This window comes from Xyrauchen texanus, chromosome 38 (genome assembly GCF_025860055.1).
Source record: "Xyrauchen texanus isolate HMW12.3.18 chromosome 38, RBS_HiC_50CHRs, whole genome shotgun sequence".
Lineage (NCBI taxonomy): Eukaryota > Metazoa > Chordata > Actinopteri > Cypriniformes > Catostomidae > Xyrauchen > Xyrauchen texanus.
The window spans coordinates 9,590,882-9,618,239 of NC_068313.1; the positions used below are offsets into that span (position 1 = coordinate 9,590,882).

At 36.2% G+C, this 27,358-nt stretch overlaps 2 protein-coding genes across 2 annotated transcripts; one reads left to right on the top strand and one right to left on the bottom strand.

The window, feature by feature from the left end:
* Positions 1–603: 603 nt before the first annotated feature.
* lipt2 (lipoyl(octanoyl) transferase 2) lies at positions 604–16,091 on the bottom strand. The gene is made up of 4 exons (XM_052109896.1): positions 16,018–16,091; positions 9,937–10,062; positions 8,237–8,743; positions 604–965 (listed from the first exon to the last, which is right to left on the bottom strand). Exons 3-4 carry the CDS (start codon positions 8,679–8,681, stop codon positions 724–726), a joined length of 687 nt encoding a protein of 228 aa, XP_051965856.1. The 5' UTR covers positions 8,682–8,743; positions 9,937–10,062; positions 16,018–16,091; the 3' UTR covers positions 604–723.
* Positions 15,992–27,008, top strand: rnf169 (ring finger protein 169). The gene is made up of 6 exons (XM_052109895.1): positions 15,992–16,386; positions 17,222–17,295; positions 19,920–20,012; positions 20,175–20,257; positions 20,566–20,668; positions 22,035–27,008. Exons 1-6 carry the CDS (start codon positions 16,026–16,028, stop codon positions 23,214–23,216), a joined length of 1,896 nt encoding a protein of 631 aa, XP_051965855.1. The 5' UTR covers positions 15,992–16,025; the 3' UTR covers positions 23,217–27,008.
* The last annotated feature ends 350 nt before the right edge of the window (positions 27,009–27,358 follow it).

The following is a 27,358-nucleotide window of genomic DNA, read 5'->3' on the forward strand; positions in this document are numbered from 1 at the left end:
TTACTAGTGAATCAACTGAATTCATGAAGTGCCACTGATGCTTTTAAAACAGCATTGGAGGAGTTGCCAATGCAATGTATGCTGGAAACTTGTTGGCATGCTTTTCCTTCAGTCTGTGGTCCAAGAAACCCATTCAAAAGTTGGAAACACTTTACAACAAGTTTCCATTTGTTAATATTAGTAAATGCATTAGTTATCATGAATAAACAAAATATTTGTTACAGCATTTATCTGTGTTAATGTTAGTTAATAAAAATACAATTGTCCATTGTTGGTTCATGTTAGTTCATAGTGCATTTACTAATTTTAACTAATACAACTTTTGATTTTAAAAATGTATTAGTATATGTTTATATGTTATATTTAACATTAACAAAGACTAATAAATGCTTAAGTATTGTTCATTGTTAGTTCATGTTAACTAATGTTGTTAACTTATTTTAACAAATAAAACCTTATTGTAAATCATTACCAAAAAGTCAATAAAACGTGTAGTTTTGTAGAGAAATTCATGCATTGGCATAAATGTGTCTACAAAACTAATTTCAAGCTTTTTAAGCATAAGCCTTTAGATGAAAAAGTTTATTCAAAATTTTGACTTATACAGTATATCAAAATATCATAGCACTGACAATCTAACACAAACATGTGAATTAATCATACAAGCAGACAGATTTTCATATACTTTAATTAAACCACTACCATTTACAATGAAGTAGATATTCATAAACATCTTTGTTTTAATTGATCACTGTATGTTAAAGTGCAGTTGAATTGTTCAGTGAAGGCTTCAAGTAGTTTTGGAATGGCCTCCTCAGTTGGGACATCCCGTCTCAGTTCTTGGCTCAGTGAGGTCACACCTTTCCCCACAAGCCCACATGGTACAATGTTATGAAACCAACTCATGTCTGTATTGCAGTTTAGAGCCAAACCATGGGAGGTTATGTATCTTCCACAATGGATACCTGCAAAAACATGAAAATTAACAACATAACACTCTCTCAAGTCTCTAAATTTAGATCACGATCTAGAAGTCTGAGACCACATTGAAAAATATGAGATTATTTTTTTCTTTGTTTACATGGAAATAAACAGTTTGAGGATTTGGAAAATAGAAACTAAGAAGTTATTACAAAATGAATAGGAAATATTTAAGATTCTGGAATATTTGATCAATTAGTCACTAATCCAATAAACAATTTTGCAACATTAGCCATTGGCTTCTTTGTAGGAAAGATCAGATTTCAGTGCTTTCATTGAAGCACACAAGATTCCTTGGAACATTCTCTAATCATTCTAGGAAAACCGGTGTTGTGTTATGTCTGTTCCCCCTATGTTCCCCCTTTGTCGAACTCTGTTATCCCTCTGTTATCCCTTAGGTTAGAGTCAAAGTCTGTTCCCCCTATGTTTAATGTATAAAGGTGCTATGGGTTACACTAACCTAAGGGGAAACATAGGGGGAACAGACTTCAACAGAACAGGTGTCTTATGACTAGTCGTATCAATACCATGAGATGGCATAATCGTAAGAAATCATAATTAATTTGGCTTGTACAAAAACAAGACTTTTACTACCATAGAGAAAAATATATGAGCCAATGAACAATGTTATTAGGATTTTTCCAAAATGTAACCCTAACCCAAATCTAAACCTACCAATGAAATTTTTAATAGGAAACTTACTGTTGTGAACCAAGGCATCTGGGTTTAAGACAAGACAAGGGAAGTGTATTACAGGTTACTGACATGCATCAGCCATATGTATTGCAAAACATTGTACGGAATGAGCATCCAAATTTATTTACAGATGTTTCTTTCTAAAAAAAGTTTGGGATATGAGGCTAGCTAAAATTTGATTATTGTATCAATTTGAAATTCTGTTTGTATAATGGTTAGTCTAAAAATCATACCTTTTCGTGCAAAACAAGTTGTACTGTATCTTACGATTTAGCCATCTTGTAGGAAATTATCATGAGTTGTCAGGAGACTATGTTGCCAGAGACAACACTGACCATCAGGTTTTCTAAACAAAATGTAAACTTGATCTAAATTTAAGGACCTTATGGCAACTTGAGTGCATTTTGTCATTAAAGCAAAATATATAATACTGATTGAAACTTTTCACTCAAATTGTTATAACAATAATAATAATTTGTATTAATAATGATAATAATAATAATAATAAAATGTGTAGTACATTTAAAAAATGCCAATTAGAAGTACTTTAAAGGAATATTTCATCCAAAAATGTGAATTCTCTCATGATTTACTCAACTCATGCCATTCCAGATGTGTAAGACTTTCTTCTGCAGAACACAAATTATGATTTTTAGAAGAATATTTCAGCAATCCAAGTAAATGTGTGCCAACATTTTTTAAACTCCAAAATATCCACATAAAGGAACCATAAAATAAATCCATAGGAATCCAGTGGTTAAATCCATGTGTTCCGACATGATATGATACGTGTGGGTGAAACAGATAAGTATTTAAGTCTATTTAGAAATGTTTAAGTATTTAAATTATCCTTCCTGCCCATTAGGGGGCGATATGCAAAAAAGATGTGAATCAACAAAAACAGAAAAAGAATTGAGAAAGTTAAAGCAAAGTGGAAATTGACTGAGCAGGAAGGAGAATTTATAGTAAAAAAGGAGTTAAAGATTGATCTGTTTCTCATCCAATCCTATCGAATCCCTTCAGAATATTTGGATTTAACAGCCAGAGTTGTCTGGGGTACATTTATTCTGCCCTTATGTGGACTTTTGGCACCAATTCACTTGCATTGAATGGACCTACAGAGCTGAAATACTCTTCTAAAAATATTCAGTTGTGTTCAGCAGAAGAAAGTCATTCACATCTGGGATCGCATGAGGGTGAGTAGAGAGTAAATGATAAGGGAATTAAAAATGTTGGGTGATCTAACCCTTTAAATAGTGGTGCTTTCACTTTTGGACAACACTTGAGTGAATTAATGAGCTCTATTTTTGTGACTGTGTAAAGCACAGCAGTATGTGCAACGAATGTGCACTACGTTTCATAAAATTTTCACGAGCGTATTAATTCTAAGTGCAATTTTCATGCCAGTGTGAAGTGCAAGTGGGAGTGAGTGGGAGTGTTTGCGCTCTCTGTGGGTGTATGCACACAAACTGTGAGTGTATTGTATGATGTGGCAAAAAGCGAAATGTGCTATTATATTAAGAAGATAGGTCATTGCACTAAGGCCTGGTCCACACTAATACGTTTTCTTTTGAAAATGCATCTTTTTCTCTCTGTTGGCATTCCGTCCACACTGAAATGGCGTTTTTGTCCACAAAAATGTAGCTTTTTGAAAACGCACTCCAAAGTGGATAAATTTGAAAATCGTATTGTAGTGTGGACTGAGAAAACGGATGCTTTGGAAAACGATGACGCATTTTTAGTCATGTGATCTATACAACTAAAACAATCAAGATGGCGGCCTGTGTTATAGCGGCGCTGTTGTGCCTGATACTCACCTTGATATGATAAAAAATAAATGTCACTTTGTACAACCTTCACATTGCATTCCTTCAAAGGGGAAGGGATGTTTACTCGGAATTGGTGTCCGGCGACGGAACACGAGCACAATTGCGTTTCAGACCGCACATGTAGCGGGGATTTTCCACATGCGTAGTAAGGGGATTTAAGCATTTTCATACGTTTCAGTGTGGACGAGCAACTTTTGGAAAATGCCTTAAAACGTTAGTGTGGACGGAGAGCGTTTTGAAACGAAAACGTTTTCAAATGTATCCTGACTACATTCTGTGCAAAGTTCCTGTATTAGCAGTAGAGCTCGACTGATTTATCGGCAGGCCGATATTATCGACCGATATTAGGCATTTTCCAAACTATCGATATCGGCGTTTATAATGGCCAATAAATGAATATTTAAAAAAAAAAAAAAACACCCTTCAACCATGTCATGAGTGTTGGAGTTGTATAGTTTGTCCACCAGAGGGCACTCTACACCGTCCCTGTTGGCAACACTCGTGTATAACGCGCCACACATCCTGCTGATCCAGCCAGAGTCGGGCAGAGAGAATCAGTTATCCGCGAGTGAGATCATCGGTGAAGTGTGTTCATGCCATGGTGAGTTGGTCACATACATTGCTTGAATAACAATTAAAAGAACATCCCCATCAGTTCTCTTAACTCAAATAAGCATGACAAAATTTGTGACTATCATGTCCAGTTTTGCTGCTGTTAAATAAGCCGAGAGTGAAGCGGAATTAGCTAGTAATAATTACGTTACGTTGTTACAGTGTAGTTGACTGACTGTCCTTTTAACTTTTGACAATGTGACTGAAGTATTTCTTTAATAGCGCGTGACAGTTATAGCAATGAGACGTATCATCTCTCCTTGGCCTGTTATATTGAAAATGTATGTTTTACAATTTGCAGTATGACGTTATCCATTGCTAAATTATGGCTCATCATAGACTAGCTAACCACAAAGCTAGCTAATGCCACTATCATCAGTGGAAGACCGCTAACGTTAACAGTAATGAGCTTGGAAACCACAACAAACTTTTTCTGCCTAAATAAAGTAATGATTATTACTGTAATTATAACTAGCATATCTCTAGTTACAGTCCCTGCATTGTAAAATGTAAGTTAGACTTGCGAGGAGTGAACATTTAGACAGAGAAAAAGTATCAAACGTATCTTGTGCATAAAAGACAAAGTTAGCTTTTCTTTTACATGATGTGTGTGAATCCAACGACGCCAAGTGTGCGTTGCAGACTGTCGTTCAGCCACAGCATTAACGAGTCACATAATGGATTTAGAATCGCTAAATAATAGGTTTTAGAAGGCAGGCAGCAACTGATGATTGAAAATGGTTTGATGTAGCTTGATGGAAAGAATTTAAAAAGTGCAGGTAAAGGGATAAGCAAGCTGACATTGTAATTATAAGGTAGCTTATAAGGCAATGTAGGGAGTGGGACTAATTATTACAATACACGCACACAAACATTTAGGAATGACCTTTATCTTGTTTAATGATAATATAAATTATGATGATATATCTAGTAATAATGTCATCATTATTTTTTCATCATTAACCAACCGTTTCACCAGACTGTCAGTTTTGGCAAGGCAGTACCTCTCCTGTCCACCCTCCTCTGTGGCGAGCGAAAGAGTGTTCAGCACCATAGGGAATATTTATGAGGATAGGCGAAGCTCTTTGAAAGGAGATAATGCAGAGAAACTTTGCTTCTTATACTACAACCTGCCTCTGCTGGACTGGAGCTATTGAGGATTGACTGATTCAGTACACTACCTCATATATACTGTTAGCAATTTATAAGTAGTATAGTTTAAAGTTATATTTATGAAGCTATACCAAGTCTTTTAATACTGGTAACTTTGATTTGGTTGTTGTTGTTTTTGTGTTTTTGTTCAAAGGACTTTACGTTTCATATCTTAAGTTTGTATTTTTATACATTTTATTTATCAGAACTTTAATATATTTTGATGTTCCTCTGTTCTGTTGTGACAATAAAAGAAACAAGTTTCTTTTTAAAATGCATTATCATATTATTTTAGTTAAAACTCATAAATAACTACAAATAACTAATGTTAGGGAAATCTGTTAATGTTTTGTTGCGCGTTTCTGAAAAAAAATTTTTAAAAAATATATCGCCCGATATATCGGTTTATCGGATTTTAAACCCAACAAATATTTGTATCGGTATCGGCCTTCAAAATCCTTTATTGGTCGGGCTCTAATTAGCAGTTTGGAGATTCCACCAGCAGGTCATAATAAAGTTAATGTCCAAACTCTGAAAATGTTATGGTAAATGAAATTATGTCCCTGACGATCAGAGTTGTAGCCGTCATGTATGAACAAAGCATTTATGAGATTTGTGTTAAATCATGGCTCATGGTTTATTTTTCACTTATTATTATTATGTTTAAATGTACAATTGTATTTATGATCTAAATTGTAAAGGCTCTGCAAAATGGGCTAGACTGCACAAAAATACCAAAACACTATGGCTATGCTATTGACTTGCGATTATGACTTTTGCACTTAATGCTAGCACTCTCAAAATAGGGCCCAGTGTTTCTAATGACAATTAAAAAAATGTGTTCTATAGGCTTATGCTTAAATGCTTGATTTTTTGCTAGTTTGTTTTTTGTTGTTAGCAAATAACTCAATACTGTTTAAAAAGCAAGCCATGTGGATAACTCATTAGTGCAGGGTTGTAATCTAGGCAAAGATTGGCTGAAATATAAAATAGTTTTGATTTAACATCTTTTAGTCACTACATAATTTCATTTGTGCTATTTCATGACTTCAGAATTATTTTTCTTCCCACACGTCAAATCATTCACATGCATAATAATCATTATATTCCTGTTATAATACAGTTATTAAAAGTGTTTTTATTTAAAATAAGAAAACTTTCATATGATTATGGTGAACTGAAATGGGTCACACCAGGCTTCTTGTATTTATTGTAAAGAGTAGCACATGTTTTGTAGTCTGCGTCTGGCCATGATTTCTAAATTGCCTAAATGTCCAGGATTTGGCTTTGATTTAATATTCACGTGCTCTTAATAGTCACCATACTGTGTGTGTATAATTGTGATTTAAACCTAGGGCATCAGTGACATTTATGTGGCATCTCATGCTGTACGTCCGTTAAAGAGCTCTCAACGGTTCTCTTAAAAGGGTCATGACATGAGGAACAAAATTTTCCTTGATATTTTGACATAAGAGGTCATTGTACTATAAAACATACTGTAAGTTTCAGAACTCAAAACTTCCTCCTCACTGCAAAAAGAGCAATTGTTGAAACCAAGCAGCCAAAATGACTGTTCTCTACTTCCTCTACAATGTTATGTCACAGTGTGGTAGATATTTGCATCTGACCGCCTCCACGACAACACATTAACGCCTACTTTTATATAATTTATAGCCTTAAGTGTTTTGTACACTCACAATATACCCTTTTGAAAGTAATCTTTTTATATTCTTTTTATTTCTTATTTTTGTTCTCAATTGGATTGTTTATTTGTCCTGTTGTACTGATTAAAGCAATAAAAAATTATTATAATTAAAATAAATACATTTATCTTATCACCTCCGTAGCCCCGCCCAGTAGTGTTAAACAGTGAGATGGCAAGGAGAGAGCAGGTCACTCAAAAACAGAGAGCCAATCATAACAGTGGGCGTTTACTGTTAAGGAGAAGCAGCACTGAAATCAAGCGTTTCTGACAGAGGGTGAGAAATGATCATATTTTACCAATATTTTACTGTTTTTTGTGCAAAGAACTTTACTAATAATAAGCATACCACAAGGAACATATTACAATAATAAAAAAGGCATGTCATGACCCCTTTAATGTACATTGTTTTGCACTGTTTTTGTTTTTTTCTTTGTATGCAGATAAGCTGCCATTGCTTCAGCAATACAAATATACATTTATTTGTCTTGCCAATAAAGCACCTTAATGTGATAGCTCACCCAAAAATGAAAATCCTTTCATCATTTACTCACCCACATGTCATCCCAGATGTGTATGACTTTCTTCTGCAGAACACAGGTGTTTAAAAGAACAGTTCAGCTCTGTAGGTCCTCATAATGCAAGTAAATGGTGACCAGAACTTTTGAAGTTATATTTATTATATTTGGGTGAACTATCTCTTTAAAACTGAAACTGAGAGCGCTCTTAACCAAGTGAAGTGACCATGAGAAAAAAAAAAAGCAATATTTCATGAATTACGCAAAAACACGCAACTCACTATACAAAGGGAATAATAATATAACAATTAGTTTCTTTATCAATAACAAAATTATTTGAAACATTCCCTAACTCTCCCTGCAAATAATTAAAAAAGAACACGTTTCATCAGACTCACGGTTGCCACAAATGTTAATTACTAAAATATTGGCTTAATATTGGCTAAATTAAGACAAATAGTTATTATCGGTGAAACTAAAATATAATAATAAAACATCAAGTCTGTCCAAATGACAGATAAAGATAATTTGTAGTGCAACGTCTGTGTGAGATCACATGTCATTAGCTGAGGAAAGGGGTATGATTCATAATATTCACAATGAAATTAAAAAAGGCACAGAATAGAGGTCCACCCTGTTTCATCAAGGTCCACACAATTGGAGATATCTGGCCTCACCACTGGTGCAAAACGTTGACTGCAAGTGTATGTATATAAAGAAAAACTAAACCTAAAAAAGTTACTTACCAATTGCACAAATTTTATTGCTGCCCACCCAGACTCCTGTATCTGGTGAAGTGGAGGCTTTGATCCCAAATTTACTGCACAATCTGATCACAGTCCTTTCAAGTTCACACACGTACCATCTCACGCTCTTCTTAAAGCAGCCAAGATTGAGTACAGGGTAGCACACTAACTGACCAGGCCCATGGAATGTTATAAGACCTCCTCGGTTTGTACGGAAGAAGTCTGCACCCAGGGCTTTCAATCTTTGTTCCTCCTCAGGAGGGTACTGGGCCTGTCTGATGCCAATGGTGTACACAGGTTCATGTTCACATAGTAATAGAGTGTTTGGGCTGTTACTGAATGAATCCAGATGTTGCTTTATGTGCTGTTGCTGTATCTTCAAGGCACTGCAGTAAGAAATCCTGCCTAAATGTACCACCTTGACAGCAGTCTTGCCAAGAGACATTGTATTTGCAGATGGGTTTTGAAGCAGCAGGAGTTACTACCAAAGATAGTCTCCCTGTAGAACTAAAAGACAGAAAACATAGTCATGGTTACCTCTATATACGTAATTTGTCCATAAAAGATTATTTAGAATAGCATGAGGGAAGTGTGTGTGTTTCCACTCTTAATGTTTCTTATAATTCTATTCATAGTAATCAATAAAAGAGATTCCTTGCAGTGATTTGGTCACAGTGAATGAGGGAGTTGAGAGAGGATTTGAGAGTTGAGAGAGGATTTGGTCTGGATACAATTAACCATGGTTTTACTATAGTAATATTGTAGTAACCATGTGTTTTGGTGAAAACTATATAGTTCTGATGTAATTCTGATGTTACTACAGTAACATGTTGTTAATAATAGTTAATAGTAACCATGTTTAATTTTGTGGTTGCTATGATTTTACTAGAAAAATACTATGGTGATACTATGGTTACTGTAGTAAAACCATGGTTAATTTTTGTAAGGTAGGTTTAGGAGTAGGGGTTGGTGTAGGGTATCTGTGGGACTCCAATTAAACACATGCTGCAGTGATGCAGACAGTACACGTACATCACCTAGACGTCTAATTGATGTGTGTGTTTCCATCTGGAAGATGCATTTTTTAGGTTGTTTGCTCATCTGCAATATGACTAAAAGACGTTTCCTCTCGGATGTCAATAAGACCTTCGGCAGATGTCTTTGAGACGTTTATGATTAAGACTGTTTGTAAATCTGATCTTACTAAGATATTTAGCAGATGTTATTTAGAATGTGATGCTTTCCAGATGAAAATATCTAAAACAGACATCTCGGAGACGTATGTGTGCTATCTGGAATAAACTGTATGTTAGTATTTAAACAGGGGTGTAAGGGTACTGACACTAATTGCACTAGAGGGCATCTTACGCTGATTGCTCTTAGTGAAAAGAAGATGCTTTTTGTTGGTTTTAACACTTAGTGCAAATAACTTCTGACTTAGTACATTTCTATGTTAACGGATGCAGATGATCTGGCAAAGTTCACAAGGACATTTCACCCTAAAAACATAATTTTTTTTATTATTGACCTACCACATTTCAAGCGGAATTAAACATTGGCTTACAGGCTCTCATTTAACATCAGCTTTAAAACGAAATTCCCAGAATTGAATTACACAACGCCTTATATGCATTTAAACCGAAGCTGGCTTCGGGTGATGGCCATTCAGAACGATTTTTTCTCCATTTGTTAATACTCACCGTGCGCTGCCATGTTGCCAGTATTGACCTTTTACTCCTCTCAGGTTGATGATGAAGGCGGTAAGTTACTGCCACTTACTACCACCTACTGGTCTGGGACGCCATCGTACAGCTGGGTTGGGTAGCCTTCAAAAGAAGGAAATCTTAAATTGTATATAACTCTGCTAAAAAAGAATTGTTTTGCCCCGTGGCATTATTTTTAAGTAAATTTAGCACCTCCCCCATTTTTCTTACTAAAATGCAAAAATACTAAACTACTAGGGTAAGATGCCTCCAAACAATGTTCATTTACTTTTAAATTGTAACATATATAGATCAACTTTTAGCATGTACAGGATGGTGATGCATCATCCAATATATTATCAAGGGAAATAAATAGAAACATTTACTAATTTAGTTGTCAGAGCACAAAATAAAAATAATATGAAAAGTGGCAATCTAACCCCACTATTGGGCTAGATGATAGCCTAGGGTTGCCACTTTTTAAGTTTTGAAATATGGGACACTTGATGGGGGAGTTTATTCGTTTAAAAAAAAGTTTTAAGAGCTGAAAAAAGTCTCCTGTCATTGGTCAGTTTTTTTCACGCTCAATTTTACTGTATTTGGATTTACAGTAAACCAAAAATGCTGTATTTTAATACCAATCAGACTATATTTACCCATAATGCAACTGTGAAATACAGTAGCATACTGTGTAATCCCTCCACTGTAATAAACTGTTCATAATACAGTAAAATACTGCCCGATATACAGAAATTGCTAACGGTGTGGGAATAATTCTGTATGGTTTTTAGCCCCAACTTAATTTTCAATAGATGTGGTGGACTACAATTTTTACTTTCTTGTGATTTCAAATACACTATACTCTCTATTAGACTGTCCAATTTTCATAAATAAGCTTTAGAAACATAATTTTTCTCCACACACATGCATTATTTGGAACAATCAAAACATTACAATAAAAAACAATATTTAAGAAAGACTATCAACAAAGGCTTAATTTTTGTTGTAGACTTATTAAATCATTCTGGTGATGTACTGTATATAATTACAGTGAATTCATTTATATGTTTGGGATAAATGTGCATCTAAAAGAATATTTGAAATGTGTTCATTGTATTTCCTTGAAACTACTTCATCTTATAAAAACAGAAAATATGTATTAACATAATTGGCTCACTTCCGGGTCTTACTGTTGAAGGCATTGACCTCAGGGATAAAAAATTATAATAACTTGTATATTAGAAAGATCTTATCCAAAAATACAAGTCTCTTCTCTAGTGCTGTTATGAAGTGGAAGCGAGATTATCATTTGCTTTCTATTCAGAATGTGTGGTAACACATTAATAAATATGTAATTCCAAACAAAGTTAAAGAGATTAATTTTAAAGTAATAAATCGATATTATCCCTGCAATGTCTTTATTGTTACATCTGAGAAAGATCTTTCATCACAATGTTGTTTTTGCAAAGAGGAATCAGAAACAATCTCACAACTATTTTGTACTTCAATTTAATTTTGGTCTCAAGCCTATTCCTATTTTTTTTTTTTTTTTTAGTTTTTCATAAAATTATTCAAATAAGAAATGCTATGGTCTTGTTTTTGGATTGTGATCTCGTTTTTTTTGTTTGTTTTTGGCGATTGACGACACAATTAAAATTCTAGCCTTGTTTGGGCAATATCATCACGTGTCGTTCCGCCCACAATCTACTCTCATTGGCTCGTTCATCTTTTTAATAGTTTCGAAATTGAATAATTAAGCCAAACAATTTGATTATAGTGCTTACTTGTATGTGATATTATATCCTAAATTCCATGGATTATATCCTACGTTAAAAGTGAGGAACAAATCGGGATTTAAAGGCTGAATCTGACGTGAAAATGTTCTTAAACAAATATGAGAAGCATGCATGAAGCATGCGTATTTGTGATCATGCACCATCAATTCGGTATTAACAGTAGATTGTAGATATAGCCTATGCCTCATGCAGTAGGCCTATGCCTTATTTTCTACTTTAACAGATTGATTACTTGCTGTTGGTTTCTGTGTGCATGTCAATTAGAAAGTAATTTTTAGGCCGACGAGATAACGGATTTTCATCAATTCATCAGCTTCATGTTTACTATTGTTGAGGGCAAAAATTAAAATGACTAAATTCCTCAAATGCAGATACAGACTGCGTGCATAAAGCAAACTTGGTCAATGAACGAATCTATGAATACATGAAAAATAATTAGGCCTACTCATGATGATGAGCTGTTATGGAAGCTGAATTGCTAATTGGACACAATCACATGCATTATGAATAAATTAATGAACGAACGAAAGAACGAACAAACAAGCAAGTGTATTTGTATTCTGTCCAAATTATTACGATATTTGAACACACGTTTATATTAAGAATTATTACGTCTTTAAAGCGTTTTGAAGAATTATGAGTGTAATTTAGTTAATTTAGGCCTACAGAAGATGGTTGGTTCTCATAACCTATATGTCGGGTGCATTTGTATCAGAACTAATAACAATTCAGTAACAATTGTGTGTGTGTGTGTGTGTGTGTGTGTGTGTGTGTGTGTGTGTGTGTGTGTGTGTGTGTGTGTGTGTGTGTGTGTGTGTGTGTGTGTGTGTGTGTGTGTGTGTGTGTCATATATATATATTAGTTACAATGTTTATATTAGGCTACAACAAATCTAGTACACTTTTTTTTCACTCTGTGGTGATTTAAAAAATAATATCGGTAATGTAATTCATTTTTCCAACCATGCGTTAAAATAATGAAGGCTTTGTGAAATTGCAGCTTTTTAAATAATAGTGAATGACATTCATCATTCCATGCGACTCTTTCCTGCTAAATTTGTTTGAAATGACACGTGAGGAACACAAATTCATATCACTTACGAGCTTTAGCACTAAAATTAATATTATCTTGCTAAATAATTTTAACACTGACTACACCGCATTCATATTACAGTTGAATCTTCGCCATTGTAGGATTAGTAATTTTGCCCTCCGTTCAAGACTAAAATAACAACATGCTACTGCTGCATGCTCAGTCTGACTCCTACTACATCTGTTAGCAAAGAACTGTGAGATACAACGCAATTTCATATCACTTACGAGCCACAGCACTAAAATCAAAATTATCCGCAAAATAAACGTATTTCCTATCATGTACTATAGAAGATGACCGAGCCAATGAGAGTAAGTTATGTGTTGCCCCGCCCCGTTCTTCAAGCTGCCAGTTCTTCAAGCTGCAGCCAGGGAGGGACACTTGCCAGAATATGGTGACTACGAGTAAAGATAAAGCAGAAGTGATTGCAAAAACATTAGCTGGAGTGCATAGTTCTGATAACCTAAGTCTGGAGGAAAAGAAAGGAAGGGAAGAGACAATTTTAAGATATTCTAATTTAGATGAGAGTGTGAATGAGGAAGGAGGCAGGATTAATGTTTTTTTTACTAGAACAGAACTAAATATTGCCCTAAAGAAGTTAAGGAAATCCGCGCCAGGGAGGGATTCAATTTGTTATGATATGTTGGATAACTTGAGTGATATAGGGAAAGATAAGCTGTTGCTGCTATTTAATAAGATATGGATGGAGGGAACGATTCCTAAGGAATGGAAAGAATCCATAATTGTTCCAATTAGGAAGCCTGGTAAAGTTCCTCACAATCCAAGTAGCTATAGGCCAATAGCCTTAACTTCTCAGGTGGGAAAGACTATGGAGAAAATGGTAAATGATAGGCTGAATTACTGGGTGGAGTCTAAGGGGCTTCTGAATAGCTACCAGTGTGGTTTTAGAAGAGGTAGAGGTACAATGGACCCTGTATGTTTGGAAGATGTTATAAGGAGAGCTCAAGTAAATCGAGAATCAGTGGTGGCAGTATTCTTTGATATTGAAAAGCGTACGATATGATGTGGACAAATGGCCTGTTAATCAGGATGCAGCAAATGGGGATTGGGGGCAGAATGCTCCAGTGGATAAAAGCCTTTTTGTCTGAAAGAAGTTTAAGGGTTAAAATAAATGGGGAATTAAGTGCTGAATATATAACTGAGAATGGTTCTCCTCAGGGGAGTAATGTTAGCCCTATATTTTTTGCCCATAATGATAGATCAGATATTTAAAAATGTGCAGGGGCATGATGGAGTAGCTTTGTTTGCTGATGATGGAGCCATGTGGAAGAAAGGGAGGAATTTGGACTTCATAGTAAAGAAAATGCAGATTGCAGTAAATGAAGTCCAGAAATGGGCAGTACAGTGGGGATTTAGGATTTCAGTAGAGAAAACAAAAGTTATGTTCTTTTCTAAGGGGAACATAAGACCTGAATTTAAAATTCACCTGTCAGGTAGAGAGATGGAAAGAGTTGAGGTTTTTAAGTATTTGGGAGTATGGTTTGATAGGAAGTTGACATGGGCATTTCATATACAGAAGATGGTGGATAAGTGTAAGAAAATTCTAAATGTAATGAGATGCTTGTGTGGGGTTGAGTGGGGTGCATCTGGGTCAGCATTGAGAACAATTTACACTGGGCTAATGAGATCAGTGTTTGATTATGGGTGTGTAGCATATGGGTCAGCCTCCAAGTCATTATTATATAAACTTGATGTAATGCAAAACCAAGCCTTGAGAATATGTAGTGGAGCAGTCAAAACCTCTCCAGTGGCAGCCATCCAAGTGGAGGTGGAGGAGATGCCATTGTATTTGAGAAGAGATCAGCTTGCTCTAATGTACTGGGCTAATCTTATGGGAAATAATGATGATCACATTGCACAGCCAGTATTAAGAAACTGTCAAGAGCGACTGAATGAGGGAGTTAAAAGCTTTGGGTGGTCTATCAAACAAAAAGTTGAGAATATGGGGTTAAGTGAACTTAATATCTGTACTACAGTACCATACTCTACAGTTCCCCCTTGGACTTTTGAGGAACTAAAAGTGGATCTAGGGCTACTTGAAGAAAAGCAGGAGAAGGAACTAAGTGGACAAATGGAGAGTTAGTAGATATATAGCAGAACATTACAGGCAGGATATGATCATATTTACAGATGCTTCGAAAAGAACTGATAAGAGGGTGGGAGTGGCGCATGTGGTGCCTGAATTGGGGTTGGCTGTAGGTAAAAGGCTAAATGATGATTTGGCGGTATATACGGCAGAGCTTGTAGCTATATGGTTTGCCCTGTTATGGGTAGAAAGTAATGGGGGTAATAGAAAAGTAGTTATAGCATCTGACTCTAGTTCTGCTCTTTTAAGTTTCCAGAATTCCCACTCAGGGTCTAGGAAAGACATTCTTCTGGATAGTTTACAGTTAGCGAGTGGATTGCAAAAGGCGGGATTAAAATTTTCCTTCTTATGGGTTCCAGCCCACATAGGGGTGGTGGGGAATGAGCTGGCTGATATATATGCCAAGAAAGCAGCAGGAAAAGACAACATTGATGTGGACATAAAATACAGCAAAGCAGAGGTTAAGAGCATTATTAAAACAAGAGCTTATGAAAAATGGCAAGTCTATTGGGATAATGAACCTGGTGGGAGACATCTTTTTAGTATACAGCCTAAAGTTAAAAAGTTTGCAGATTCGATCAGAACTAGACATGAGGAAGTGGTATTGTCCAGGCTGAGAATTGGGCATACCAGACTTAATAGTACTTTATTTCTAATGAAAAAGCATGTTGATGGAAACTGTGGGTATTGTATCAGGTGTAGCCCTGAAACAGTAGAGCATGTATTAATTCATTGTCAAAAATATTATCAAGATAGGCAGAGGCTTATTGCTCAAGTAGAAGCCAATGAAAGTGTATTTGAATATAGGAATATTTTACAAAGAAAGGCTGGGAAGATTTTGCATTTTTTGTTTTTGTTTTTAAAGAATACATGCCTTTTGAAAAGAATTAAATTTTATAGAAAATATGTAACTCCTGTTATACACTCCAGTCCAGCGGTGGCGGTAATGCAACAAATAGTTGTCAACCGCCATTTAAAAAAATTGAAGAAGAAGAAGAAGAAGAAGAAGAAGAAGAAGGGACACTTGCCGCTTCCCGCGACGCAATGACTGGGCGGGGCCTGTTTTCAGACGCAGGCACATACCAAAGAAGATGGCGGCGGTGGGTTCTGCCAAATCCACTAGTTTGCGGCAGGCATACAAAACCAGGCCTGGTGCTCCTTCCGTTCCTCTGACTCTGGAGGAAGCTCGGTGTCCCGTGTGCTCAGAGATACTGCTGGAGCCTGTAACGATGCCATGTGGACACTCGGTGTGCCTGCATTGCTTCCAGCGGACGGTGAAGTTGATCAGTTTATGCTGTCCGCTGTGCCGGCTGCGAGTGTCCAGCTGGGCCCGTAAACAGTCCCGGGAGAAGAGCCTGGTCAACACCGAGCTCTGGGAGCTGGTTCGGCTCAGTCACCCGGAGAGATGTAAGCGTAGGATGGAGCAAAGAGATGGCGAGACCGCGGACGATGGTCAGTATGCCTTGACAGATTATATAATCTTTAGTTTGAAGTAAATTACTTCAAACTGAACTCTACTGAGTTCAATGGACACTTTGTAAGTGTAACTCGATAGCTTAAGTAGCAAGTTCTTCTAAATTTCGAACGTGAATCTGAAAACTATTTTGGGGCGTTCACAAAGACACGTCCTTGAGTTACGTCTGTGTTGTTTTTTTATTAATTTATTTTGACAGTTGCGTCGTAACTGTCGCGGGCGTTGCGTTATCAAGGTGCCATGTCAAGTAAAAAAAAACTTTTCGAAATACGTTTGAACCCTCTGACTACTATTGTGCTTCCGTTTTACAGTTTTGAACGTAAAACGAGTCATGTGTGAACGACACCTTATTGATTTTAGCGGATTGTTTCCCCGAAAACATTAAAAACATGATTCGACTTGGTAACGTTATACGTTTAAAATACTAGTAAATCCGAATTTGTCATGCGGATCTAATATAAATAAATAAATCAGGATATTTTTATTAATCTGCTAATTAAACTATTTATTATTATTATATATATTTGCAGTACACCTTATTTTACTTGTCATATTTGCGCAGGTGTGTAGTTTTCATACAGTTTGTAAGCTTGATCTGTTGCTTGGACGGATTGTAACTTGAACAGACATGTGTGCGTCCAGTGGGAGGAGTTAGTGGAAGAACTGAGATTTCTTTAGGGGATCTAACTGTTTATTGTGTGAGTTGGCTTTGGTTTTAGGAAAAGGGAAAGGACCACTTTGGTAAATTTTTAAAGAGCTGATAACCTTTTATCTTTTTTTAATTGCTAATCTTTTTTTTTTTTTTTCTGTTAGAAATTTTTCGTGCACCTGTACCCATTCATAAGTCTGGAGTAATGTGTCAAGAGTGTGATAAACTAAAAATCAAGGTATGTTACATAGGTATTATTAAACTTCTGAGTTTTGTCCACATTTGATATTTACATTCGATTGGACTTATGCTATGTTTTTAGATGCAATCCAAGGTAATCCCATTTTGAACCATGCCATTCTTTAAAGTATTTATAGTACCATGTAAGTACCATAGTATATGAATATACCATTGTGCCACCATGGTATAATTTCAGAAGGCAGGGGCTATTTGCACCAAGTGCTAACTTGCTCGAAGTACGAATAGTGTTATGGGGCATTTCCACTGCATTGTACAACTAGACTCAACTCAACTCTGCTTGCTTTTTTTGGGGTTTTCCACTGTAGATAGTGCCTGGTACCTGATACTTTTTTTTGTATTAGCTGGGTCGAGGTTCCAAGCGAGCCGAGCCGATACTAAATAAGATTACAGATTGGTCAGGGAGAATCTTCACTACCAGCGTCACTGGATTTCCGACACGCAACATCAACCCGCTAGTTTTAAAGTTTGCAACAGCGATAACAGTATAATTTGTTCACACGTCTTTCGAATTGTGAAAAAATAAATGGCTGTGTGCAAAACCATGCCATGGTCAATAAACGAGGTGCAGACGGTCCACTCGTTAGCGATGAGAGAAATGGAAAAAGTCTCTCACTAAGTGGCTCAGCTGTTGGCCGTACACGGCTACCACCGGACCTACCAACAGTGCTGGAAAAAGATAAAAAAATTAATTAAAAAAATGTAAAGGTGACTACAGAACCATCAAGGAAAAGTGGAAGTGGTTCGACCAAATGGATGCTATCTAAACTGGCGAGCAATGGGAGGGAGAGTGCCCTGGACTGGCGTTGATCCACGATGGAGGATGGTATGTTTGGTATGTTACGCTATACTCTGCTTGAAAGCTTCACTTTATTAATTTAGTTGACCAGCTACTGATAAGCTTGCTTCTAAAACAACTTTTCCAATTTAACGGTTACACTTTTGTTAAATCACCATGCAACAACCGATTTATGTAGCACAATGAGCTAGTAGCTAACAGCTAGCCGTTGTGTTATTGTTTTTGTCAGTTTGTGTTGTGTTTAAGATGATGTCACGACAGTAGAGGCAGCACAACTATGACAATCATCCTGTAATCCCACCCACGTTGAGGAGCACTAAACTGCAGTGGAAATGCAAGTTCAGAAATGTAAAGCGAGTAGAGTTGAAGCGAGTCGAACCGTAACGTGCAGTGGAAAAGTGCCAATAGATGCTATTTGCACCCTGGTAAATGTAGTGGCAGAAACTATTTGCTGTTTTTATTAAATGCTAATATACAGTGTTTGGGCATCACTACAGAGTGTTTATATGGAGTCCCACAGACACCCTACAGGCCTACACCAACCCGTAACCCCTAAACCTAACCTTAACCTTGCCTTATAAAAATTAACCATAGTTTTACTACAGGAACCACAGTATCACTGTGGTATTTTGTAATAAAATCATACTAGCCACAAGATTAAACATGGTTACTATATTAACACTGTATTACTGTAGTAACAACATGATTAATTGCATTAAAACTGTGACTTCTGCCAAAAACATGGTTACTACAATATTACTATAGTAAAACCATGGTTAATTTTGACCCGGATCAAACCTTTCTCTCAACTCCCTGACCTTCTCTGTGACAAAATAATTGCGAGGGAATCAATGTTTGTTTTTATTTTTATTGACTATTATAGCTAGTATTAAAGGAAATATAAATAGTGTATACAGGAAACAGGATGGGAAATAGTTGGACAAAAGGCAGAATTGAACCCAGGTCGTCCACACTAATAAAAGCACACCCACACTATCATTACATCCCAAGCTACTGCAGCAACACTAGGGGTGCAGTTTGTCTACAGTTTCGGAGTTTCCACTTGACTTTTGCCATGGAAATAGCTGTGCTGTGTGGCAGGTGCTATTTACACCCGTTGCAAATAGTAGTCACTCAGTTTCTGTAGTAGTATTAAAGGATGCCCAGGACTTATTTGATTGACAACACATTGGTGTCCATTCTGTAATCAAGCATGTCAATTTGTCCTGTTCTTACAGGATGTGTTCTTGTGTTCTGCGCTAATTTTAAATGTAGGTCTATGTACATAGACAACAATTAAATACATAGAACAACAACGAAAATACATATGCTTCAGAAGGTCTTCAGTGTCAAAAAAGCAGCATTTTTAAGGCGCTATGTGAAGTTAAAAGTAGTTTAACTTTGAAAATTGCATCTCGAGATCCCTGCATTCTGCTGTACTTCATCCAGCTGTTAGGAACACTTCCTGTGTGACCAACTCTTGTTCTGTGGCTGCGCTGCTTGTGAGGTTTGAAGAGGTGCGCTGACTGCCCCCTACTGATATGACTTGTAAAAACACAAAGTTACATGTACTTCGAGCTTGATTGACTCCGATGGTAGGAAAATATGTACTTTTATATTGGAATTTGGGTGCTGATCATGAGACATGGTTATTTTTTGAATGCATTATTTTTTATATAATTAATCACACTAAAATAACATGTTAAATCGGAAGCCCATTTTATAAAAAAATAACTTGTTTTAAAATGTCACATTCGTTATAACATTTCAGTAATAAAAGTATATTAAACTGAATCTCTCATCAGGGTGGTGCCAGTGAAGATACTGAGGAGAGAAAGAAAAAACTCCCTCTTCACAGAATGGATGATTGTGGGATGCTGAAGCATTGTCAATATCCTGTACGTTTTAGACTTTTTTGTTACCTACTTGGGTTGAAACATACACACGTACAGTTAATTCACATGCTTGGGGATCGTAAGTTATTATATTTCTGTATTTAAATATCGGTAAGTACTGAGTGACTGTTGAATATACCTCTCACGGTTGTTGCTGTGTTTCAGTTCTGTGGAGTCTCCGATGCTGAGAATGAAGAGCCCATTGGAAAGAGGACCAGACATGTTTCAGCATTTGTACGAAAAACAAGGTGCTCCCTTGATTGCAATAGAGAGTATTACACTTTGTTTTTTACATTTGATAATTTTATGATCAGATTTAAACCAGTTATTATGAGTAGCCAATAAATATGGGTTTTTCAGTTGCTGATACCGATATCCAGAGAACAGGGTGGCTGATTAACCTGACTGATATATCATTCTATCACGATTTATTATATTATAATGTCTGCATTTTGGAGTAAAGCTTACTCATTGTGACTTAAATTTTGATGCTTTCCTCAACAAACGTTTTTCTGACATAAAAAAACATCCGTTCCATTATTGTGCTGCATTACAGTTGCCTTCATAGCAGTGCAGTTCAGAGGAGCAGGAGCTGTACTGACTCTGAGGATGGCAGAGGGAAAAACAGAGGTCATGCACATCCCACTGTTCCTGAAAAGGTATGGCATTTCAGTTACTTTTAGATGATTGTCATTTATCGCACAAATTAATCCAAAGTGACGAAGTATAGTTATTACAGGAACAATCCCCCTAAAGCAGGGTTTTTCAAAGTCTTGGACAGTAAGCCCCCCTGAGTGAAAATGTTACAAGACCCCCTTATATATGTGTATTCAGCTCTGGAAAAAATGAAGACCACTGCAAAATTATCAGTCCCTGGATGTACTATTTATAGGCATGTGTTTGAGTAAAATGAAAATTTTTGTTTTATTCTATAAACTACTGACAACATTTCTCCCAAATTCTAAATAAAAACATTAACCACATACGGTTAAATTAAGAAGTTTACGTACATCATAGCCAAATACATTTAATCGTATAAAACATTCCCTGTCTTAGTTCAGTTAGGAGCTCTACTTTATTTTAAGAATGTGAACGGCTGCTCAGCAAGGAAGAAGCCACTGCTCCAAAACTGCCTTAAAACAGCCAGACTACAGTTTACAAGTGCAAATGGGGACCAAGATCTTAATTGTTGGAGAAATTTACTCTGGTCTGATGAAACAAAAATTAAACTTTTTGTCCATAATGACCATCATTATGTTTGGAGAAAAAAGGGTGAGGCTTGGAGAACACCAATCCAATCATGAAGCATCATGTTGCGTGCTTTGCTGCAGGAGGGAATGGTGCACTTCACAAAATAGATGGCATCATGAGGAAGGAGAATTATGTGGATGTATTGTAGCAACATCTCAAGACATCAGCCATGAAGTTAAAGCTTGGAAGCAAATGGGTCTTCCAAATGGACAATGACTCCAAGCATACCTCCAAAGTTGTGGCAAAATTAAGGACATCAAAGTCAAGGTATTGGAGTGGCCATCACAAAGTCCTCACAAAAACATTTGTGGGCAGACATGAAAAAGTGTGTGAGCAAGGAGGCCTATAAACCTGACTCCGTTACACCAGTTCTGTCAGGAGGAATGGGCCAAAATTCAAACAATTTATTGTGAGAAGCTTGTGGAAGGCTACCCAAAACATTTGACCAAGTTAAACAATGTGAAGGCAATGCTTCTAAATACTAACAAATTGTATGTAAACTTCTGAACCACTGGGAATGTGATGCAAGAAATAAAATCTGGAATAAATAATTATCTCTACTATTATTCTGATATTTCACATTCTTAAAATAAAGTAGTGATCCTAACTGACCAAAAACGGGGAATGTTTGCTACGATTAACTGTCAGGAATTGTGAAAAATGTATTTAAATGTATTTAGCCAAGGTGTATAAACTTGTAACTTCAAGTGTATTTCCAGTGTATCAGTCTTTCATTCTCAGGGGTGCCACAATAAATATCTTCCCCCTCTCTAGGCTAACATCACTCATAGTTACAACGCTGGAATTCTTCTCTCTTCTGAGAACAGTAGGTCTTTCTCAGCACCGGTATTCAGCCTAGATAAGAGGCACCACTGGCGGGGTGTCCACACCTCCTCTGCTACACTCGGGCTTCAGACTAAACCAGAGAGGTCCATTAGCCCCGAGAGCAACGATAGCATATCAGAAGAACTAAACCATTTTAAGCCAATCGTCTGCTCGCCATGCACTCCACCCAAAAGGTTGCCCGATGGGCAACTTTTGGAACCCACAATTGTGAAGTCAACACCTAGGAACTTGGCACGCAGTCTACACAAGTCGACAAGCTACGAGGCCAGCCCCACCATCTTGCAGAAGTGGAAGCAAATTGAAGTGGATCGTCAGTGCATCAAAGTGACCTCTAAAGGAACCATCACAAGTCCGATCGCAGAAGATTGTCTTAAACTGAGAACTGTTAAAGAGAGGGACATTCAACACTGCAACTGTGTTGTAGCCAAGGACGTCTTGCATGATCATCATTGCATGTGCCATGCAAGCACCGAACAGTCTAAAAATCGTAAAGAAAAGCCTGTACTCTGGAATAAGCGACGGCTTGTTTTTGATCAGTGTAACAAAGAGGAAGGTACACAACCAGCTGGTGCTCTCACCAAATCGACAACACAAACTATTGCTGATACGTCAACCCCAAATTGGGACAGCAGATTTGAATCAATTTGTAAATACGGACCATCAGGTGTGAGTTATCAGATGTTAGACAAGCATGTTGGACATTGTAATCGGGGTACTATAGACCCTGTTAACCTTATAAATGATCCCACTACCAGGAGCTGTGAATTTAACAGACCTACCTCAAGAAAGGGCAAAAAGAGGAGCCACAAAACCAAACACTTGGAAGAGACTGTACAGTCAAAAATATCCAGGATACATTGTTGCAATGCCTGCGACAGATTTGATGATCTGTTTGTTCGACGAATTAATCAGGAAAAGGAGGACCGAGAACTGGCACTTAAGTTACAAAGACAATTTGATAGAGAACGTCAAAAAGTGGACAGGCACAAGACAAGTCATAACAAATATGTACTCCGGTCTTGGGCTACAAAAGATGTGACGGTAGAACACAATACACGCAGATCAGATAGACTATCCAAAAGAAATGAGCACTTTAACTGTAGTTATTAAAGGGACCTACATTTATTGTAGTGTTTTATTTTAGCAATTAGTCACAAGTCACTCAAGTTTTCTTTATTTTGGCAGAAAATAGGCTGGAGAATATTGTAATGCAAGATAATTATGTACTTATTTTACTTGTAATCTATCAGCTTTTCATCCTAAGCAACTTGCAATACATCAGTAGAAACATTCCACAAGGAGCAAAATTTGGGTTAAGTGCCTTTGTTCAAGGGCACGTGTTGGTAAAGTACTCGAAAAAGAATCCACTAAACTGATTAATTAAAGGAATGTTCCGGTATTATGAAAAGGAGGGATGAATCAAAATACAAATTTTTTGATAATCAACAGTATGCTACAAATGCTGTTGATTTAGCTTAACTTGTATTGAACCCGGAACATTCCTTTAAGGCCAAAACATACTCTACGCAAGTATGTGAATGCAAGATGCAAGCACATGGCCACCACTTTGCCAGTGGTCGGTCTGGTTGAATATGCTTACAAATCTCAGTACTCGAGGTGATAGTTACCTACAAATGCCTGTGCCATTAAACTAGATGTATTGTCATTAGGTCATTTGCTATACATATATTGACTTAAGCTTACTTGCTCAGCAATATTCTCTTCAAACTGTTGCTTCACCATCACAGTAGTTGAGTTGAAAGAGAAAACACATGATAGAAGTGGACAGTTCACTCTAATTTCGCTAGAGCGTCCCATAGCAACATTGAGAATGCAAGATGCGCCTGCGTTCACGTACTTGCATGGATTATGCTTCAGGCCTTCATCGAAAAAGTAATTACATTAATGACTTTCTAAAACACTTCACAGAAAACTTTTTCTTTCTTTTTTTTTTTTGCTCAATGTATTCAAAATAATGTCTCTTTCCTTCTTGTTCATTATTGCGTGCAATTCATGCACTCAACACAACACATTTTACCCTTACAATGACTTATTAAGTGGTGTATGCTTCAGCAGTCACAAACACAAAGAGAGGTGTAAGTGAACATAATTCATGTTTTAAATTCTACATAATACTATTTTATAAATATGTAATTAAAGTAAGGTACTTAAAACAGTCTGGTCTCATGAACATTACGTGACTATGGCAAATTTTTGCTGAACAAAATAACGTGCCTTTTCCCTGTGAAATTTCCAGCGGGGGTGCCAAAAGCGAGTGAATCGTTATCAGACAAGGTTTTTAAGTTGAATAGAAGATGAAGGATTTAATGAGTAAAACATACCTCCAAAATGAACAAGAATTATAAATGAAAAGCTCAATTTCTGTAGAAACCATGTCATCTCATTGCTTGTTTGTGTGCTAAAAATAAGTGTTTACAAAGTCATGAGGCATTGTACTCATGATTTGTGTGAAAGTGAATCAAGTGCACAGTTGTTGTAGCGCCTCTAGTGTTGATTTCACCAGGAAACTGTGACGAAACATAGAATGCGGCATGTAAAAGTCAGTTTGCAAAAATCAAGATTGTGCTCTCCGCAACCTTACCATAGTGATCTGGATTTGAACCTGCAGTTTGTTTCTATCCAGCTCTGTCATCTATGTCCAAACCCCAAAAAGAGATGAAACTAGCTCTAGCTATGTTGTCTGGGGATTGAAAATATAAAGTATAAAGAACTTTTGAAAGGCTCTTTAGCATTTCATTATTTCAAGTATGTTTAGTGTTTTGAGTCAGTAGTAGTACTCCTTGCAGTGTCTTTGTGCTCATGACAATTACTCCACAAGAAGTCTGTTTGCATGTTTCAAAGAATATCATAGGAAAAGAACAGAATATGTAGTGTACAAAATGTAGCTTAACCCTTTTAGCTCAGACATTGGAAAACGTATTTCTTTAAGCAGCCACCTTACATGAATCTAAAACCGTTTCTTCATAAATAATTCATTGAGGTGGAAAAGAGTAAAATTCCAGCCCAAGATCAGAAATATACTTATGCAAGAACACGAACACAGATGTGAATGCTTGGCCAAAATGTTGCAAGCACACTGTCCCGTTGTACATCATAGAGGTGGTGTGTAAATCTTTCAATGTTAAAATACATTTAACCCCACCTAAAATGCAGAGAGAACTGCAAGTAGCCGAGTCATTCATGTGTTGATTGTTATGATAGTTCTGACTGAGAAAAGTGACATCAGAAGAAGACAGTTTACACTAATGCTCACTAAAACGGCCATTACATCAATGCTGAGAGTACAATGCATAGTTGTGGTACAGATTGGGCTCTGACACATTTCAGAACACAACAGCAAGTAAAATTCAGCTTGCATAGCTAGAAGTGTTTGCGTTCACATGCATATGTTGAGTATTTTCCAGGCCTATCTAATATGTTTTGTGTTAAGTAAAATAACTATTAAGTTTGTTCTGTTGAAACACTAAAAGACCCTATGCGACAGTCAGTGTTAGTCCTGATTTCTAAATGCAATTAGTTTTATTTGCCAATTTTTTTTTTTTAACTTTTGAATTTTAAACCTTTATTTGTTTTTCCTACAACCAGGAACACTTATCCATATAATTTAGATATCATAGCTGTGTCTAAATATTACTGAATTGTGATTCAAGACAGTTTGAGAGGATGCAAATAAATGCATTTGGACACTTCTGTAAAAGCTTTGCATGTAACACCAGCTTTATTTGACAACAAGCAAAACAAATTGGTTAATTTTCTCTAGGATTTTTTTTTTCTGTTATATTCATTTCGAACCAGTTTGAGAGTTTCTCAATTTTTCGTTTTTCAGCTTGATGTTCACCCACTGTGTGAGTCTACTCTGAAGGGCTGCTTTTTTCAACTTTCTTAAGCATTGTTTACTAAAGAGATCTATTTTGTGACTTGTGTCTGCCAAGCAAGGTTTAATCATGTTACTTTTGATGAAAAATGACACATTCACATGGACCATGTACATGCACGTACATTTAATCTTGCTTTTCACCTTGATTTTATTTTCATTTAGACAGGTCATTGTTTGTAATGTGCCAAATTGGCTGGTTTCTGCAAATCGACTAATATATATATATATATATATATATATATATATATATATATATATAGATATATATATATTACAGGTTGATTTCATGTTCTATACAAATTTTCAGTAGACTACAAGATGTACTATTGTAAAGTACAAAAAAAATAATGTTTGCATTACTGTACTATTTTGGAAATATGACTCTCCTATATTGACATTGATGCAAATACGTTATTGGGGATTTGATTTTTGTGACTGCCATTTTTGACTGGCTTTTAAAGCCCTTGGACTGTCTTCCATTGTTGAAAGGTATGTGCTGGGTTTGAAAGAGAATGTTGTGTTATTTTGAAAATATAAACTCTGTGCAAGTGTAAAGCACATATATTTATTGGAATGGTACTTTGTGATTATGTCATTTTAAAAATATGGCATTTCTAAAACATAGGATTGTCTGCTTTCAATCAACAAAAAACTGTGCATACATTATCTATAACTGGCATTAAAGTAATGAAATAATGTAGCATTCACTTTAAAGTTGATTTTTGCCTTTTTATTAAGTATTTAAAACAGTTACTTTGTATTTGATACATCTCATTAGATGCTCAGGATGAAAATGTGTTTCTGTTGTTTAAGTGAAATGCCTTTCTCTCTTTTGACAGTCTATTCAATACTACTCATGATGAGCCCTATTCTTTATCATTTTTATAACTTGACAATTCATATTTGCCAATCCCTCTTTGCATTTTTTTTTTGTTTAACTTGAAGGAATTCACTGAAGAAAATTAAGATAAAAAAGTTGTATCCAATTAATAAAACAAAATAAAAATGCAAGACCAAATAGAAGTCTCCACCTTTTTTTTAAATAACTTGTTGATTGACAGGGTTTATACCAATGGTATCAACATGTTCATTGCATGAAGTGAAGCCGCAACCATCAAATTGTAAGTTAAAGTTTGGAATCACTATGATATTTTATAATTGTGTTCTCCCAGCGTGCCTTAAATTGATCAAGAATTACAATCAATACATGTAATCGGTTTAAAATGACTTTCTAGTTCAATTTCCAATATTTAAGAAACTCGTAAAATTTTTACATGTTGGTTTTCACCTATTTTATGTCGGGTGATGTGCGGTCTTTTGTCTGGTTTATGTTTTTAAAAAAAATTTATTAGTA

Excerpts from the sequence above, each read along its gene's own strand:
- lipt2 (XM_052109896.1), bottom strand. The coding sequence starts at position 8,681 with ATGTCTCTTGGCAAGACTGCTGTCAAGGTGGTACATTTAGGCAGGATT. Across the intron at positions 966-8,236 it reads CAATAAAATTTGTGCAATTG|GTATCCATTGTGGAAGATAC; the intron begins GTAAGTAACTTT and ends ATGTTTTTGCAG.
- rnf169 (XM_052109895.1), top strand. The coding sequence starts at position 16,026 with ATGGCGGCGGTGGGTTCTGCCAAATCCACTAGTTTGCGGCAGGCATAC. Across the intron at positions 16,387-17,221 it reads TGGCGAGACCGCGGACGATG|AAATTTTTCGTGCACCTGTA; the intron begins GTCAGTATGCCT and ends TTTTTCTGTTAG. Across the intron at positions 20,669-22,034 it reads ATCCCACTGTTCCTGAAAAG|GCTAACATCACTCATAGTTA; the intron begins GTATGGCATTTC and ends CCCCCTCTCTAG.